The sequence below is a fragment of the Embiotoca jacksoni genome, unplaced genomic scaffold (genome assembly GCF_022577435.1).
Source record: "Embiotoca jacksoni isolate LCO1_2020_lvr unplaced genomic scaffold, fEmbJac1.0.p SCAF_45, whole genome shotgun sequence".
In the NCBI taxonomy this organism is placed as follows: Eukaryota; Metazoa; Chordata; class Actinopteri; family Embiotocidae; genus Embiotoca; species Embiotoca jacksoni.
The window spans coordinates 2,405,663-2,423,994 of record NW_027185398.1 but is presented as its reverse complement, the minus strand read 5'-3'; the positions used below and the strand labels follow the sequence as shown (position 1 = coordinate 2,423,994).

General features: G+C 44.8%; 1 protein-coding gene across 2 annotated transcripts; it reads right to left on the bottom strand.

The window, feature by feature from the left end:
- Positions 1-1,543: 1,543 nt before the first annotated feature.
- On the bottom strand, positions 1,544-17,898 carry pcdh12 (protocadherin 12). 2 transcript variants are annotated; one of them, XM_069169435.1, is made up of 5 exons: positions 14,581-17,898; positions 10,979-11,070; positions 7,182-7,333; positions 3,513-3,686; positions 1,544-3,330 (listed from the first exon to the last, which is right to left on the bottom strand). In XM_069169435.1, the coding sequence occupies exons 1-5, from the start codon at positions 17,443-17,445 to the stop codon at positions 3,062-3,064; spliced, it is 3,552 nt and encodes a 1,183-aa protein (XP_069025536.1). In that variant the 5' UTR covers positions 17,446-17,898; the 3' UTR covers positions 1,544-3,061. The 2 variants fall into 2 exon arrangements, with proteins under 2 accessions (XP_069025536.1, XP_069025537.1); XM_069169436.1 differs by having other exon boundaries at positions 10,979-11,067.
- Between the last annotated feature and the right edge of the window lie 434 nt (positions 17,899-18,332).

Here is an 18,332-nt window from a genome sequence, read left to right as displayed (position 1 = left end):
TGAATCGATGCATTTCAACAGAACAGAATAGAAAACCTGCAAAACACTGGACGGGGAATTATTAGGTTATTATCAGACTTTTTTAGTTTTAACCGAGAGAAGACAATTCCACCAAGCTCATATCCACAAAAACAGAGAGCAATATCCAAATATGCATAAATTACTCTGTAAGAATTTACACATTTATGGATCCATTTTTACATGTAAAATGGGATGTTTGAGGGCAATGGGACATTTGTAACTTTGCTCCTCTTTACTCAGACCGAACCGAGGCTAAAACATTTCAATTATTTGTTCAAAGGAAATATTGATCCTAAATTAAATGATTATAAGTCTAAAAGTTGTTCCGATGTCCTGACAGTCCTTCAGACCAGGAGATTCACAGAATACAATAGAAACCTAAAAACAGAAAATACTGAATAGGAAATGCAAACTTTGTCATGTCAATCAACAAAACAGGTTTAGAAAGGGGGAAATACACAGACATGGAATTTGATTATTGCCAAATGCATAAAATGAATCATACAAAACCCCTGGAATCTATGATGGACGTTAAGATGAATATATCAGTCTGAAAAAGTCAGTCATTGCTCGTCAGGCAGGATTTGAATCACCTGACGCGGCAGTGATCAGTCTCCTTCTTGTCTTTACGTTTACTGCCAGTGTTTTCATAACTCATTTTTCCTCAAAACATCTTTTCTTGTCTTCATGCCACCGTGTTGTTGAAAGTTTCTTGGACTGCTTCCTGGTGGAGGTCACTGTTGTCTCTGAGCACGTATGCCCGCCTTTTAAATGAACTTCAATCTGTAAACGAGATAGATTTTTGTTTTAGCTCCATGAATCAGCGTCTGTTTGTGTGCAGCAGCTTCCCACAACATATTTCTCTTTAGTTTTTGATGACCACAAATACTAAGGGATTACACAAAGCATGTGACCTCGATCACGTGATAACAGCTGTGAAGATTCTTGGATCTTTGATTGCATGTCAGGAATAAGGAGTCATTTATGGATTATGGATTATGTAAAAACATCCATAACTAAGCACCACATCACCTCCAGGTTTCTGTTTGTTCCTGGAGGTGTTCAGCAGGTGGAGCCGCTGCCGAGGTTTTACATGAAGCTTTCTGTCCTCTCTCAACGGTGTAACTGTGTCTTTTAACCTGCAGAGGGCGCTCTGCACAAAGGAAGCACCTGAGCCGAACATCCACACACTCCGAGACGAGAAGATTTGCATTGCCTTCAGATTTAAACCATCCTCCACCAACATCATTTTAACCTGAGCCAAAAAAATTATCTTCATCCTAAAAATAAGCAGCAATGGAGACCAAACTAAAAGAAGGCGAGTCCTTATAATGTGAGCAGATGTTTGTACAGTCGCTCACGCAAACCTCATGTAATCCTCACTTAAAGAGAAAACACACTGAGCATCTAAAAAAACACAATAAAAACCTCAAATTTGACGTTTTTCCAATGAAGTTCTGAATGGGAGCTGAAGTTCCATTTCTGCACTTAAAATGACTGTGAGTTTGAACATGATGCACATTTTATTGAAAAGTTACAAAAGTTACGTTCAATGAACACAAAAGTTCTACAAAAAAAGTTTCACATTACAAAATACAAAACTATGTACAAAGTGCTGTTTACAAAAGGGAAGGAAAACAGCGACAAAAAGGACAAATTCTGGAGGGAAGTTAAACAAATAACTTCGAAGCAACTAGAGACAGATTTTGCTGCCTTACTTTGAGGTGGAAGTTCAGACTGAGCAAACACTTCTTCTTGTCTGCGCTCAGCTTGCTGTTGTTTAGTCTTGAGGAAACACGAAAAAGACGAAGCAACATTTCCTCTCGGTCGCCGGCCAAGAAACCGAACGATAGCGGGGTTTATTACGCCCGACAGACGGAGGTCATCCGGCTCAGCTCCTGCTCTGTGTCTGTGTACTTCTTTTCAATTATTCTTTACACCTGAAGCGACCGATGCAACTTTTACTGATTTTATAAAAAATAAAAAAGCACCATTTTACCAGGATCTGACATTATCAACACATCTGCGTGACATAAACTTACTCATCTTTAATTTACACGCATGAATTTGACAGTTTAAGGCTTGAAAATGAGCTCCAGGAACAACTAAAAGCTGCAGGAAGAGCAAATTAGTGGCTTTGGATAAAAACAAAGGAGCAGGCAGCCATTACAGGTGAAGGCCATCTCTTCCCTTCTCTCTCGTCTGCAGTCTCTGGGTGTGTTCAGCCTCTAAGAGGTAGTTTATTTCCTGAGTGATCTGTTTCCTCACATTGTTTTTTTTCTCTTTCACATCCTGGCAGCTCGTTATAGTCGTAAAAACTCTGTTTCTGTCCCACTAAAGCATCATTTAACGACATTTTTGAAGCCACACCTCCTGTTAAAAAATATTTAACCTTGTTAAAATGTTCCTGTGGTGTCTTTTATAAGCTGCAGGACGTGATGAGTGAAATAAGCAGTGAACAGTCACAGCCGAGCGTTTCTCCAGTCTGAAAACACAGATTCAGACAGTCAGGGTTTCATACATCACACACCCAAGGAACCAATCCTATCAACTTGGAGGCGGGGCTTCATCAACAGCCGGGGGGGGCGGGGGGCGGAGATAGAGGCGGGAACTATCTGCAACGGTGTCGAGTTACATCGAAGCCTCTTTTAAGGCATAAGTAGATATTTTTTTCTTTGAAAAAAACTTTTAATTATATCATTTTGATGAGCACAGATGAGTTCTTACAAGTTAAATCAACGCCAGGAAACAAAATTTAAACTTTGACAGATGTTAATGACGGCAAAATGTTGTATATGTCAGTTAAGTGTCACTAACTCCTGCAGTTGAACTTGGGCTTCTTCCTGTCTTGTTACCGGCTGCTCCATCAGACCTTCAGGCTTTTTATTGGCACAGAAGTGTTGAAAGTGAAACAACCTTTTACATGAATGTTATTTACAGATGCAGATATATAAATCAGATTTGATCACTTAATGCCTCTAAAATCCCTTCAAACAGAAGCTTTTCCGTCGCTCCCTCTCAGTCTTTTTTTGTCCAGTGTTCATTGATAAAGTCCTGAGGATGCAGTTGGCCCCGCCCTCTTCTCCGTGTTCCCAGAGTTCTTTGGTGCGTTGCCTGCGGCGGTCGTGTTGGCGCTGCCGGCGGCGTCCAGGCCCAGGGAGCGGCGGTACGCCGCCGAGAGTCGGTACAGGACGTCGGGCCGGGGGCCGGGGTGGGCGTCGGCCTTCTGCGTCATCAGCATCTCGAACAGAGTGCTGACCTCAGACAGCAGAGCTCCGCCCAGTGGGCCGTCCTTCTCCGGAGTTTTACCTGAGAGGGTACGGCAGGTATATGAGGAGGCGTCACTCTGATGCCACTTCAATTTTTAATTTAATATTTCAACATTCTGCTGAAAACAGACAGATCTGGTCCTCTTCTTTTTAGACCAACTTCAATACTCAGTAGATTTAACTAAGAGCTAACACTCATGAGCGTTTTTTGTTTTTTTTTACCGAAGGTGGAGAAGGAGGAAGAGGAGGTGGAGTCCAGGCCGCTCCGGGGAAGAACCTCGCTTTCGGGCGACGGGGGCCCGTCGGGGACGAAGACGTTGTCGTGGTAATCTCCGGCGAGCGGGAGGGAGAGTCGGGCCATCCAAGCCGGGTCGCTGACCTCCGAGAAAACCTCGTCTGCAGAGAGAGCAGGTTACAGATGAAACCCTGGAATCTTCCTGGAGAGTTTTCTGTCTGACTAAACCAGGCCGGAGTCGACTCGGCGGTTTCATCTTCCTGCCGTCCGCGAAACGTACGTCCAATCCAATCACACTTTACAATTATAAAGACTGCAAGCAGATAAAAACTAGCGTATTAAAACATAATTACATGATATAATCACTTCTAAGTGCATTTTTTTATATCTTGTATTCAAAAGGATTGTTTGAAACTTAATGATGAGTTACTTTAAAATCAGATTTAAAAGTTTTGTTTGTTAATTTTAGTATTTTAACATAAACACGTAACGTGATCAAGCCTTAAATTCTGTTGTTATAGAGCTTAAAATGTGTACTAAGTGAGATATTTATAACTACAGCTACAAAAAAATGCTCGATTGAGGAGTAAATTACCAGATTTTTCTGCTTCCAGATTTAGTAAATCATCTAAAACATTTTTTATTTTTTTAAACATGTGATTGAAGTTCAGCAATACAAGATTTCATTAGTTATATTCAGCTAATAACCAGTTAATAACTGGCAGCCTTCAGATACACGATGAGGAGTAAAGAGTGGAGGACTCTGACTCTGATGAAGAGCTGCGGTCTCCTTCATCTAACCACAACCAGATGGAGGAATTAAAGCACACACACACACACACACACACACACACACACACACACTTACACCCAGAGTTACCCCCCTCCCTCCCCACCATCCACCCCACCCCCTCCCTTTTTCCTCCCTTTGTTTTGCCAGTATTTCACCACAGATCCTCCAAACACAAAGATCCTCTTTAAATTACTCGAACGTGTCGGGTTTCTGTTTATCCCCGAGTTTAGCCTGTAAATAAATCCCACTTTACCATCTCACGTTGTATCTGGAGGATCAAGATCTGAGCATAAAACTCTGAGGGTCATAAATTCACACTCAGCATTACTGCAAGAATAATAAACTCAAAGGGTAGCCACACCGCTCACAGAAATAAAAAACGCTAAAATTCAGACTTTAAACTGAAGCTCTTATCTATAAATGTTCTTATTTCTGGAATAAAAACCTGGAAGTGATGATTTCTCTTTGGGAACATTTACACTCAGCACCCATAATATCATCTCCACTTTAAACAGTAAATGAAAACCGTTATCCTGCCCTGCTACCACAGGTAGAGCTACACAACGTGGTTTTAGTCTTTTTAGATACAAGAGAATTCATTTTTATTTGTCAAATTACATCTTGATTTCCACACAAACTGTTCTATTTACTATTTAATGGGCGATAAAAATTGGCAAACCTTTCCCATGAAAAATTTAAATATGAGATCATGTTGATATTTGCCACACTATAAAACATCACAGAAATGTAGTGAAATCAACTCAATTTCTCATTAAATTAATCTAAATATTTAAGTGTTTTTTTTTTTTTTATCCTTTCCAGTTAATTCAACTTAAAATCTTTTGGTTTTCAGACTTCTTGGAACTTTTAAAGTTTTGGGATGTTTTGACTTGAATTTATGAGTTGAATAAATGAACACGCTTCCCAGCATGCTTTGTTGGAAATATAAAACTCGCCACACCGCTCAACAGCGTAAAACTTACATTAAAAAAATGCTAAAATTCATGCCTGAAACTGTTATTATCTGTACATTTTCTTATTTCTGGAATAAAAACCTGAAAGTGATGGTTTCTCTTACGTTAACATTTACACTGCTGCCATCAGCGCCCATAATATCATCTCCACACATGAACAAAGAGGCAGGTATTTCATGTGTGTGATTCACAGGTGAGACAAATAAGACAGAAGAAGAGGAATGTGTTGCCCCGACGACTTCATCAAAGCTGCAACACTCACCGAGCTGTCGGCGCCGCAGTGTGAGTTACGCTGATAAATACAGCCTGCGGGTGGAGAGGTGAGTCGAGCATCACACGAAGCAACAACATACTCCCACTCACCCCCCACCTCCCCACCCCCACGCCCTCCACCCCATCGTAAAGCGAAGCCTCTCTTCGCCCCGAGGCTCCTCCGACCTCCACAATACCAGGACGAAAGTGTTTAACACACGCCGACTGTAGTCTCGTAGAGCGGCCGATATCTGAGTGTTACACAACCCGTAGCTCCGACGCAGCGATCTGATTGGTCAGAAACAAATCAGCATGACATCCCTAGTAAATATGACTCCGCCTTCTCAATGGCAATATATAATTGGAATTGAATTTCACATAATATGTAATATAATGTAGTTTCTACTTATTCTAGGTCTATTAAATGACCCATTTAGTGAAGTCGGGTCTCTTTTGGTCCTTTTTGGTCGCTCTGAGCACCCGTACCGTAACACCACGGATAGTCACGCACTGAACATCCTAGAGGAGGCTAGCTGGACCGGTTTGGTTTGAACACATGACAACACGTAAAAACACGAGTCCATTGATTTTTCAGCACTGTGCTTTATTAATGAGTAAAATCAGTTTGAAAAACCAAAGATGAGCAGAGTGTGTGTGTGTGTGTGTGTGTGTGTGTGTGTGTGTGTGTGTGTGTGTGTGTGTGTGTGTGTGTGTGTGTGTGTGTGGATGTAAAACCCACTGAGTTATTTCCTGTTTTTCTTTCCTGTTTTCTGTTGTTGTCAGTGTGTGTCTATTGTAAAGTGAGCGAGTCTGTAGAAGTTTTTTTGCGAGGGGTTGAAGTTCAGCTGCTTTTGTCGCGATCAAAGGAGTTTTCACCGGGAGGTTCGCAGCTTAAACTCAGCGACACCGGTTCAGTTTACAGATGGGAGTGAAAACAGAAGAAGAAACGGGACAAACAGATCAGAGAACATTCAAAACATCCTGAAATAAACTCAAACAAGCTCATGCTCACTTTTTGTTATTTTTTTTTAATTTAGAGCTCTTTTAAGTGTGATTTGTTTAGAAGTTTGGTAAATGCTCGACCACAGATAACTAGTCCTGTCCATCAAACTCAATGTACTGGACATTTGGAAAACATCAGCATGACATCACTAGTAAATATCACTCCACCTCCACAATGGGAATATATAACTGGAATTGAATTTCACATAACATGTAATATAATGTAGTTTCTACTTGTTCTAGATCTATTAAATGACCCATTTGGTGAAGTCGGGTCTCTTTTGGTCCTTTTTGGTCGCTCCGAGCACCCGTACCGTAACACCACGGATAGTCACGCACGTTTCTACGCGCTGCATTCATTGAGTTGGAGACTAGAAATCCTCTCCGTTGCTAGGGTCGTCGCTAAGGGTCGGACTACTTCCTGGAGTGGTGACCGTCGCGTTACGTTGCATCCACTTCTTACTGACCGATTGTTTTCCAGTTGTTAGTCTTACCCCACCATGTGTTGCCATGGAAACGCAGATTGCGCAAAATAAAACCTCCTTATATTTTGAGAGCGAACGTTGCCCCGGCAATATGAACACACTTTGTTTCCAGAGTTTGTGTTTTGGTGTGTTTTGGTGTGTTTTTTTTACCGGGGTTGTTGAACAGGTTGTTGAGTCCTTCTTCCAGCTGCAGGTCGACGGGCGACTCTCGTCCCGGTTCCCAGTCCACGTCTCCGGCTTCGCTCTCGCCGTGTCCGCTGTCTTTGGTGCTCTGCCAGTCGGAGCAGTCCTGACCTCCGTACCTGCACACAAACACCATCCAGACCCCGTTTACACCGTCGGCTTCTCATTTCTCAAACTATCGTGTCTTTTACGTGAGCAGATAGTTTAACGGATAAATGATGATAATATGTCTAGATCACTAAATAAACCACTTTATATGACAATAAATCACAAAAGAAACATTCGGTTTGTACAAAATACCGTAACGACTCCATGAGGCCCTGAATGCCAAAACATGTAATATTTTTAATTATTAATTTATCAAAAATGTGTAGTTTGATTTTTTTTTTGGATTAAAAACGTGTAATTTGTAGAAACAAAAAAACAAACTACACGTTCGCTAAATGTCGTCATAATGGAGAAATTAACTCGAGTTTTGCTAAAAGCTAACGAGCCTGATTCTTGCTGAAGGCTAACTAGTCTATTTTAGATCATCTTAAACGCAGACTACTATTTTAAATTTAACGAACAGTTACTGAGATTTTCTTTTAGTTGAAGAAACCTCCCAGAAAAAGTCATTAAATTCTGATTTCACAATTTGTTTTTAGCGCTAACATTTAAGATAACGGGCCTCAAACTGTTTTCTCATTTTTCACTGTTTCTGTAATGTTTGTTTTACATTAATACAAATTAACTGTTCAAACTATAAAGGATTACAAAAATGTACAGCTTAGTTTGACACCATTTTAAAACCATCTTAAAGAAGAACTTTCCTGGATTATCCATCCATAATCACACTTGATATTTCCCCCAAAAGAACATGAATCAAACCGGACAGAGCTCCTGGATTAAAATCTGAAGATATGAAGTTTGGTGTGTCGGAGATAAAAACAGGCGATCGCATTTCTGATAACGACACGCAACCACACCTGCAGGCCGACTCAGACAGGAAGTGCTCAGAGGGATAAAGGTGAGCTCAGAGACGAGTCACCGAATCAAACCGGCTCATTTCCTGCTGATTCAAATCTCATCTGACAGTTCGATGATAATTCGCACGAGTTTGTTGATACGATCGAAGGTCTTTGATGAGTAAAGTAAAAGGTGCGTTGAAACAGCGCCCGGTGTGTGTCATGATTTAATCTCGTCGCCACGGTGACGCTGAGGTTAGCTGCTTCCTGTCTGAATCACTCAGACAGAGCTGCCAACGCCTGGCCACACACACACACACACACACACACACACACACACACACACACACACACACACACACACACACACACACACACACACACACACACACACACACTCTCTTCACCACGTCGGGGGTTACGAGACACGCTTCCTGCGACATTGACCGCTCGACTTCACGTCCTGTTTGTCTGTTGCTGTTATTTCAGTCTCGGCCGGTCAGGCGGTCAGAAACACACCGAAGACTTTTATCAGCGACAGCTTCTGTCTCTTTCAGCACGTCGAGTGGAAGCAAAAGTTCCAGCTGGAAGTTTGATAACCGGGGTTACCGCTGCACAGTCCATGCTTTTATTGTGAAAGGGGAAAGACGTGCAGCTAGCAGATACGGTGAACGGTAGCGGCGTACAACGGTGTCTCAAATTTGGGGTTTGGTCCATTTTTGTCCTCCAGACGAAGAAGTATAAAATTACATTTCTGTCATTTATTTTTCAAAACATGTAAACAATCATTTCACTATGATGTAAAAAAAAAATATGAAAATAATTAAAAAGGAAAAAAAGAAAATGCACATTTCTTTTATCCTACCAGACAACCAGTGGAAAAAAGAGTGTCTGTAAAGCGGTGAATACATTTTTCTGAGCTTTAGAAACTTTCCAAATTACTTTTTATTATTAGAATTTGATCCATTTGGTCCAAAAACATTCGGAAAGTCTTGAAAAGCCGTATAATTATTTATAAGTTCAGTGTAGGAGATTTAAAGGGGTCTACTGGCATAAATTGAATATTCATAATTATGTTTTCATTGGTGCACCTGAAGCTAAGAATCGTTGTGTTTTCATTACCTGAGAAGAATTTATAATTTACACAGGAAGCGGGTCCTTCTTACAGAGGAGCCGCCATGTTGCACCGCCATGTTTCTACAGTAGCCCAGAAGGGACAAACCGAACACTGGTTCTGGAGACACTTTCATGTTTTCCGTGAGTTTCGTGGCTAACGTGGATTCTCTTGAATGCGTGGACGGTTACCGCGAGGTCACCTCACCAATATATGACGCACCCTCTATAAAATCTGGTTCTCCTGAATGCATCCACAGCTTTAAAATGTGAAGCTGGTGGCGTTCCCGTTTAATGTGACTGTCAGATGAAGCCTCGTTTGATCAGAGGAGCGCAGCGGAGATCACAGCCGGAAACCTGCAGCCAGCTGGCTCTGAAACAAACCTCTGATGATGATGAAGAGGGAGGAAGGACAACAACATCAGGAGCTGTCCGTCAGAAGTTCAGTCAGAAACTGTTCGTACCGACTTGAAGTGAAATTCGGAATATTTTTACCAACAAATCCAGCAGATTTACGGGATGAAATAAAGACGCTCTGAGTGTCATCAGTGAGGAAAGTGAGCGTCTGGCGATGTTTACTGTGGCGTCAGAAAAACCACAAAGCAGCCGCGAACTGAACCCAGCTTCTCTTGTTGTTTTATCGTTTTCATTTTGAAAACTCAGGCGGACTAAAATAAAACAACATGAGACAGACAGCGAGGTCCCACTCACCACAAAAATGACTTTAAACATTAAATGAAACATAATCCACTGAGTTTTCCTGCCCTGCTTCCACACGCAGAGCCAAGCAACATGTTTTTAGTCTGATTTAGTCTTTTTAGATACAAGAGAATTCATTTTTATTTGTCAAATTACATCTTGATTTCCACACAAGCTATTCTATTTACTATCATTTAATGGACGGTAAAAATGAACAAAACTTTTCCTGTAAAAAACTAAAATATGAGATCATTTAGATCTGTAAAACATCACAGAAATTTAGTGAAATCAACTCATATTTTCTCATTAAATTAATCTAAATATTTGCGTTTTTTATCCTTTACAGTTAATTCAAGTTAAAATCTTTTGGTTTTCAGAGTTCTCAGAACTTCTAAGGTTTTGGGATGAAATAGCACGTTTTAAAAAAAACAACGAGCATACGAGCACACTTCCCAGCATGCTTTGTTGGAAAGATAAACCTCTCAAAGGACGCCCATTTTTTTGGTATTTTTAGGAATGAATGAAGGAGAAAGTGACAGAGAACAGCCTCATACGTTGCCTTTGTATTAACAGCTGTTAGATTCCTCGACCTAAAATTAAGTTTCAACTCTTAAAACTAACAAAATGTAAAAGGAAAAAAATGCGACTAAATTCAACTTAACAGTTACTTTATTTAACTTGTTTTCTCAACTTCAGTTAACTCACATTTTTAAGGGAGCAAATGAACTCGTATTTCTACGTTGAACCAACTTAAAGTGACTCGGTGCAAAATTTAATTTTAAATTCCTATAAACTTGTTTTGATAAATGCCGATTGGCTGTTTTTCAGATGATCTAATGAAAAAAAGAGTAATTATATGAACGATAAATTTGGTTTTTTTTAATCCACAGAACCGCTCTCTTGTGTCTGTTCCTCAGAGGATGTGGAGGTGGAGGAGGAAGGTGGAGGAGGAGGAGGAGGAAGGTGGAGGAGGAGGGATGTGGGAAGGAGAGAAGTCGGACTCACCGGCCGTTTCGATGAGAGTATTTGTTTCCGCGGAAGTTGGTCCTGGGCTGCAGCTGACCCTGATGGAGGAGCGACAGGAGCTGGGAGATCTGCTGCAGGGAGGAGGGGGAGGAGGAGGGGGAGGAGGGGGAGGTTACCGCCTGTTTAACACACATTTAATTCACATTTAATACACATTTAATACACATTCTCATGTCTTTTGCAGCTCATTTTTCAGTCTGTAGAGACGAGTTGTGAACATGCAGAAAACTCGTGCGTCATTTCGACTTCGTGGCTCGGTTAGTTAACAACGGCGAGTTTTTGTGTGCAGGACGTCGTGTGTTGCCGTGACGCTCTGACCAATCAGCGGTCTGCTCGGGTTTCCCTCCAACGGCTCGACAGTTCTTACAACGCATTATCCCCCATAAAGTGCAGATTCATTCCAGCTTTGTGAAACTCCTTGTTTTTTTTGGACATCTGTGTTTGCGTTCATCTGCACCAGTGAGTTTGTGTCCGCTGGTTTCAGCTGCCGGAACAACGAGCGCCGCTGATATCAGGTAGAAACAGAATTTGTTTTGGTGTTACAGTGTGAGAACCGAGCGACCGCGTCCGTCTCACTGCTCCCAGCTTTCTGCTGACAGCTCTGTTATACAGCGGATACACGCCGCACACCAGGGAGGAAACACACACACACATCGAGAAAAGGTGTGTGTGTGTGTGTGTGTGTGTGTGTGTGTGTGTGTGTGTGTGTGTGTGTGTGTGTGTGTATGTGTGTGTGTGCTAGTTTATGACTTCGTTTCAGTCGTGACATTAGTGTGTTTTTGCACATGTATTCAACTGCAGCGACGGGAAACGGCCTCTACGTAAAAGCCTATTCTTCTCTGGCCCGTTTCCTTCCAGGATGGGTCTCCGAAATATGGACCGTGTGTGTGTGTGTGTGTGTGTGTGTGTGTGTGTGTGTGTGTCTGCCGAGGTGGAGGTGAACTGTAAATCCCCCTCCCTCCCTCCTGGCCGTCCAGCAGGCCTCTTCCTCTGCAACCTCAAGGGAGGAGAGGAACATCTGAAGGCCGAGGAGTGCCAACTGGGCCGGCCGGGCGGGGGAGGAGGGAAGGGGGGGGATTGAGGGGGAGCCGGGTCAGAACCAGAAAGGTCTCCTTCCTCTCTCTAATGGGATTCACGTGAGGATGTTGGACCTGGCCGAGGTCTTTGTTCTCTATCTGCTGGGCGTTGGCAGCGACTTTCACCCTCGCTGACGTCCGTCTGGGTTTCAGTCGTGCAGCGTTTCTACAGTAAAAGCTCAAATTCATCAACTATATTTCCTAGTTTTAGTTTTCTTTCTCTCAGCACCCACTGATGTCGCGATGAGTATATCATAATATTCTGAGTAAATATAAATCCTTTAAACCATTCCCCTCTACAACAATACTCTAATATCCTTCTAACACTTCACCAGCAAAGTATGTCACTAAAATGAACCTGATTCTGTCCATATTCCCTAAAAAAACACTTTGATGAGATTAATAAGTGACATTTAAAGCAGCTGTAATCAATATTTCTATAAAAAACAGTCATAGAGAAAACAATCTGAAAGGGAAGATGATTTAAACAAAAACAAAAATCTCTCAAAATGCTGTGAATGTTACGTACTCAGCACCAAACATCAGTAAATATGAGATTTAGTGTCATAAACGAGACTACAAATGAATTATTGTGTTGCTCTGTAACTGTTGGACTCGTAAAAAAGCAACTTTAACCACCAAATTTGCTGTATGAGCTCAAAAAGGCGACGATACTGGATGTCAGTAGGTTTAAATGCAGGTTCAATTTCTTTGATATTATTTACTAAAATACTTAATCTCTATTCTTTAAGAGTTTTCAGTATTAAAAGTACAAAAAGTGTTTTTTTTTAGAAGACTTTCCATCGTCAGTGCTTTAAGCTTCAAGCTCGCGGGTTTCTATAAAAAATCTAGATCTTAAATTAGATTTTTTTTTTTTAGTTTTTAATAAACAAACAGGAGCGTGTTCGTCGGGGACTATTTTCAGTGGCGGACTGAATGCTGTCGTGAATATTCAGTATTGAAGTTTCGGAGCTCGACAGCACCGAGGAATCAGATCCTGTGAAGCTCTGGAGACGCAGATGATATTTATTTTATCTATGGGATTAATTAACTGTGATTCCCGCTCTGATCTCCTCCTCTCTCTCTCTCTCTCTCTCTCTCTCTCTCTCTCTCTGAAGCTGCTGTTTTTGTTTTCAGCCTCCGATACTGTTTTTCAGTGAAAGTGATTTTTGGGGCCATTTGGAAGTGACAGAGTGGCTGTCAGGGAGGTGTCGGCTTACACTACAAACACATCACAGCTTACTTTGGCTGCCCCCCACCCGCCCTCCCCATCACCCCCCCTCCTCCTCCTCAGACCCCCCATCCTACAGAGCCTAAGAGGAGCTCACCCTCCTCCTCCTCCTCCTCCTCCTCCTCCTCCTGGTTCCAATATGAATCTGATATGTGATATTCAGTTTATAAAAAAAAAAGACTGTCAAGAGTTTCTCGGGGGGGATTTTTGTCTGTGACACATGAGCACCTGAACAAACTTGCTGCTTTTTGGCTTCACGGTGATCCGTCAGTAACACACACACACACACACACACACACACACACACACACACACACACACACACACACACACACACACACACACACACACACACACACACAACTCCACCCGACTCCAGCCTCCAGGCTGTCTGAGTAAGTCATCATACAGGAGGCTGAAAAAGCAGAGAGTCTGCTGGGAAACTGTAAGTGAAGCTCGTTTCTCTGTGTGTGTGTGTGTGTGTGTGTGTGTGTGTGTGTGTGTGTGTGTGTGTGTGTGTGTGTGTGTGTGTGTGTGTGTGTGTGTAGTGGGCTCCCACTCTCTACTCTCTAATGGACTTCACTTCAGATTAATCTCAAAGCCTGCAAAGGGGAGGAGGTGGTGGAGGGGGGGGGGCAGATACTTAATTACTCCGGCGCTAAGTGTAAGCACATGTTGAAATAAATGTGATCACACATTTTAGATCAAAGTAAATGGTGTTTAAATGAGAGCCAGCAGCAGCACATTAGCCTTAATGTTGAAACTATAGCGGAGAATGTAAATAAGAGCACATTAAAACATCATCACGCAGATTTCGCGAAATCGTTAGTGTCACGAAAATGGGAACATTTGTCAATTCAGCTCGCTGTAAAGTTGCCGTATTCTGCCGTGAACGCAACTTCATAACTTGCGATAATGAGATTCAGTCTTGCGGCAAAAATTTTACGAGTTTTAATGAACGCTGCATTTTGAAATCTGTCATAAGTTTGTCACAGAAGACTCAGGAAGTTTGTTTTATTTCGATTCCCAAGATGCTCTCTGCAGAAATGGGGGCTTTATATTGTCTTTTTATTCATGATTACATATAAATAATGGGTGTTTCTCTGAGACACCGTTAACCACCAAGATGCTTCAGACCACATGATGAAAGAACTCACCCCCAAACTCATTTTATTTTGAAAGGCTGGTTAAAACTGGTTAAACAAACTATTACCGAACGACTGAAGATGAAATTCTGTTAAATAGTATTGATTAAATAAGATAAAACAACTCACCTGGACCTCTGGGGAGGCCGAGGACAGCTCGATGGAGTCTCCGAACGCCGCCATGGACAGACGAACCAGGTTACGAAGCATCTGCCGATGGTCGGCGTCCTGCGTCGCTCGTCCGTCCGAAGTCTTCGGCCTCCGCAGCGTCGCCTGAGACGCCGAACGCGGCAGCTCAGCTGCTTCTCTGTCGGGATGAATCTGCCGCTTCAACGTGCTCGAATGCGAGTTGGAGGAAGACGACGACGGGTTTCTGGATTTGCGAAGAGTCCGGTACGACGTGGCGGGCGTCAGAGGCAAAGCTCCATCGAGTTCGATGTTTCCGGGTTTTCGAAGTGTTCTGGAGTGATGGGCGGCGGGTTGAGTGGCGTCCGCCTCCAGGTAGCCTTGGGAATGGAAGCTCGTGTTCATCACTGACGGTATTAAGTTGTACTGCCTCTCGGTTTGTTGGTCCTCTGACACCGGAGGCGGAGTCAGCGGTTGGGCCTCGGCGTCGTCCTGGGGGGGCTCCTCCTTTCGCCCCCGGATGACGGGAATCAGCTGGATGTCAGACTTCCTGATGTTCTTCTGAGGGCGCCGAGGATGGCGGGTGTAGCTCGATTCGGCCTGCCTGCAGTTGTAGGCCCGGTTGTCCCGTTTCTCGGGGCGGCAGAACGTCGTCACCAAAGCGATGGCCAGAAGCAGAAGCAGGCATGTCGCGCCGAGGCAGACCGCCATCATCATGGTGAAGCTGAGCCGCCCGCGGTTCCCTGGTGACGAGTTCTTCAGGTGGTCCTTGAGGTTGATGAAGGTCACATCCAGAGTGGCCTTTGTGGTCAGGCTTGGCGTTCCCATGTCAGACACAGCGATGTCCACCTTGAAGGTTTTCCCAATGAGCTCCGTAGCGTTGGTGGTATTTACAAACAACTGGCCGGTAGTTTGGTCCAACCAGAAGAGTCCGTACGGGTTTCCATCCGTGATGAAGTACTGGAGATCTCCGTTGAGTCCCGAGTCCAGATCTTCAGCTTTAATCGTGGACGCTAGGAACCCAACGAGTCCGTCTCTGGCTGAGGGATTAATCGGCAAAGTGGTGACCGCCTCTTCTACTTCGTTCCCCAGTTCGGTCACAATCTCCCCCTTGTATGCGTTGACGGGTACGCTCAGAGAAGCCACGCCCTTCCTCGGTTTTGGCTCCTTGATGGTGGGGTAGTTGTCGTTTACGTCCTCGATGTCGATCTGCACAGTGGCCGTGCTTGTGAGCGGTGGATGTCCGTGGTCGACGGCCTGCACGATGAAGGAGTAGCTGGGAGATTCCTCGTAGTCCAGCGGCCGCCGGGCGCTGATGACGCCAGTTTTCGGGTGAACGGAGAAGTATTGCGTTTTAGCCTCCTGGTCAACAGAGGCGCTCAGGGAGTAGGAAACTCTCCCGCTGAGCTCCAGGTCAACATCGTCGGCTTCTACCGTGAGAGCGTGGTGACCCGCCGCGTTGTTCTCCTTGAAGGAGGCCTTGTAGACGGAGCTGGAGAACGCCGGGGAGTTGTCGTTCTCGTCCAGAACGTAGACAGGAAGGTGTTCGACGCAAGACAGCGGGGGAGCTCCGTAATCCATCGCCCGGAGCGTGATGTTATATTTCATGACATCCTCTCGATCCAACCTCCCATCGGTAACGATCATGTAGTTATCACCGTGGATCCGTTTAAGGCGGAACGGGCCCGATCCCTCCTGAATGACTGCGGTCACTTTCCCGTTGTCTCCTGAATCCGCATCAGAGACGGTCACCAGAGCCAGGAAGGTGTCCACCGGCGCTCCTTCCAGCACCGTTGCGGCACGTGAATTGGCCGGCGTCCAGGTCATGCGTATCCTCGGCGCGTTGTCGTTGACGTCCGTGAGCTTGACGTGGACTTTGCAGTGAGAGGGGATGGCGTTGGGTCCGCGGTCGCTGGCCTGTACGATCACTTCGTGAGAGGACTGGGCCTCATAATCCAGAGGTGCTTTGAGACTCACGGCTCCGGTTTGTTGATCCACGTCGAAGAGCCGCCGAACCTCCGGACGTGTGTGCTTGCTGAACGAGTACTCCACCTCCCCGTTGGCGCCCTGGTCTGGATCGGTGGCCTTGAGCTTGATGATGGTCGTCCCGAGGGCCGTATCCTCGGTTAGCGCCACAGTGGGACTGCAGTCCTCAAACGTGGGGCTGTTATCATTGGAGTCCTGAATGTGAACACGGACCAATGTGCTCCCAGACCGAGGTGGGTTCCCTTTGTCCCATGCCACCAGGGTGAGGTCAAAGGAGGCCTGAACCTCCCTGTCCAGCTCTTTGATCACCACTAGCTCCGCCTGTTTCGTCCCACCCAGAGCAACCGTCACGTCCAGATCAAAGTGCTGGTTGACGGACAGGGAGTAGGTCTGCAGGCTGTTGGGCCCGGCGTCCGGGTCCACCGCCCGGTCCAGAGGGATCCGCATCCTGAGGCCGGCGGTCTCCGAGATCTCCACTTCCTGCAGAGCGCTGGGGAAAGTGGGACTGTGGTCGTTCATGTCCATCACCTCCACGCGAACCCGCAGGCAGTTCACGGCTCCGCTTTTCCTGTAGAGGACGCTGAAGGCCACCTCGCACAGGTCCGACCCGCGGCACAGCTGCTCCCTGTCCAGCCGGCCCTGGGTGGAGACGACCCCGTCTCGAGTGGTGACGGAGAAAGGAAGGGCTTTGCCCTGCTCCACCACCTGGAAATCCTCCAGAGGACCGGCCTCGTCCCGCCGCCGGAGGTCATCCACCAGACGGCCGACACTGGATCCCGCCGGCTGCTCCTCCCAAACCCGGTACTGGATAGTTATCGACGACAACTCGGAGGTGAGAGTCTCAGAGCAAAGACTCAGAACCAGAAGCAGAGCCAGCAGCATGATGGCGTGAGGTGATAATAATCTCCTGTCTACCGGCTACACTGACATTTCTAAAATAAATTACTGCTCTGAACTGTCGAGTAAAAAAAAAAAAACACCTTTTCAACTTTAAAATGACTTTAAAACTCTTATTTTGAAAGCGATAAAATATCCAGTCTGTCAGAGACAATCCAATTTTCCTTCAAAATAATCTAGAGTTTCTTTTCACAAGTCAAACAACCACGACCAGATCAGAGATGAAAACTGATTTGTAAAGCAAATACCTAGAAAATAAACAAAAAAAACAACAACAACAACAACAACAACAACCTCCAGCCTGGTCAGGATACAATTACAGAAACCTACAATTAAGACATCATCCTCTCTTTCTCCGCTCACTGTCTGCCTGCTGTTGCTACTCACTCACACACTGCTGGCTGGCGTCCGGCCTCTCAGCTCATCACTCCTCAGCTCAGGGAAGTTTCGCTCCAACTGAGAAAAAGTTTGGATGTGAGTTTCCACATGCTCGCGGCACGTCGGCCAACCGGGCGGCAGGAAGGAGGCGGGTCGAATGCAAATGAACCCCCGACACAAAAGAGAAAAAAACAAAAAGCCCTCGCTGCACCCCCCGAGGAAACTCTGCACAACTCTGGAGTGCTTTGACAGAAACCCGACACCGCCCCTCTCCGCCGGTCTGCATAAACTCATCACAACCTGCCGTCGGGGCCTTTAAATCATTCGGAGAATTTGTCGGGAGTCCGGTGGGACCGAGGCGGGCGGTAGGACGTACACGAGCTCCATCACGGAGACGTACGGTCTGCTTTTCTGACAGCAGAAAACACAAACAACAGATAAGAAGATAAGCCGACAAACCAGCTTTGTGTTCAGAGTATAAAACGTTATGTTTA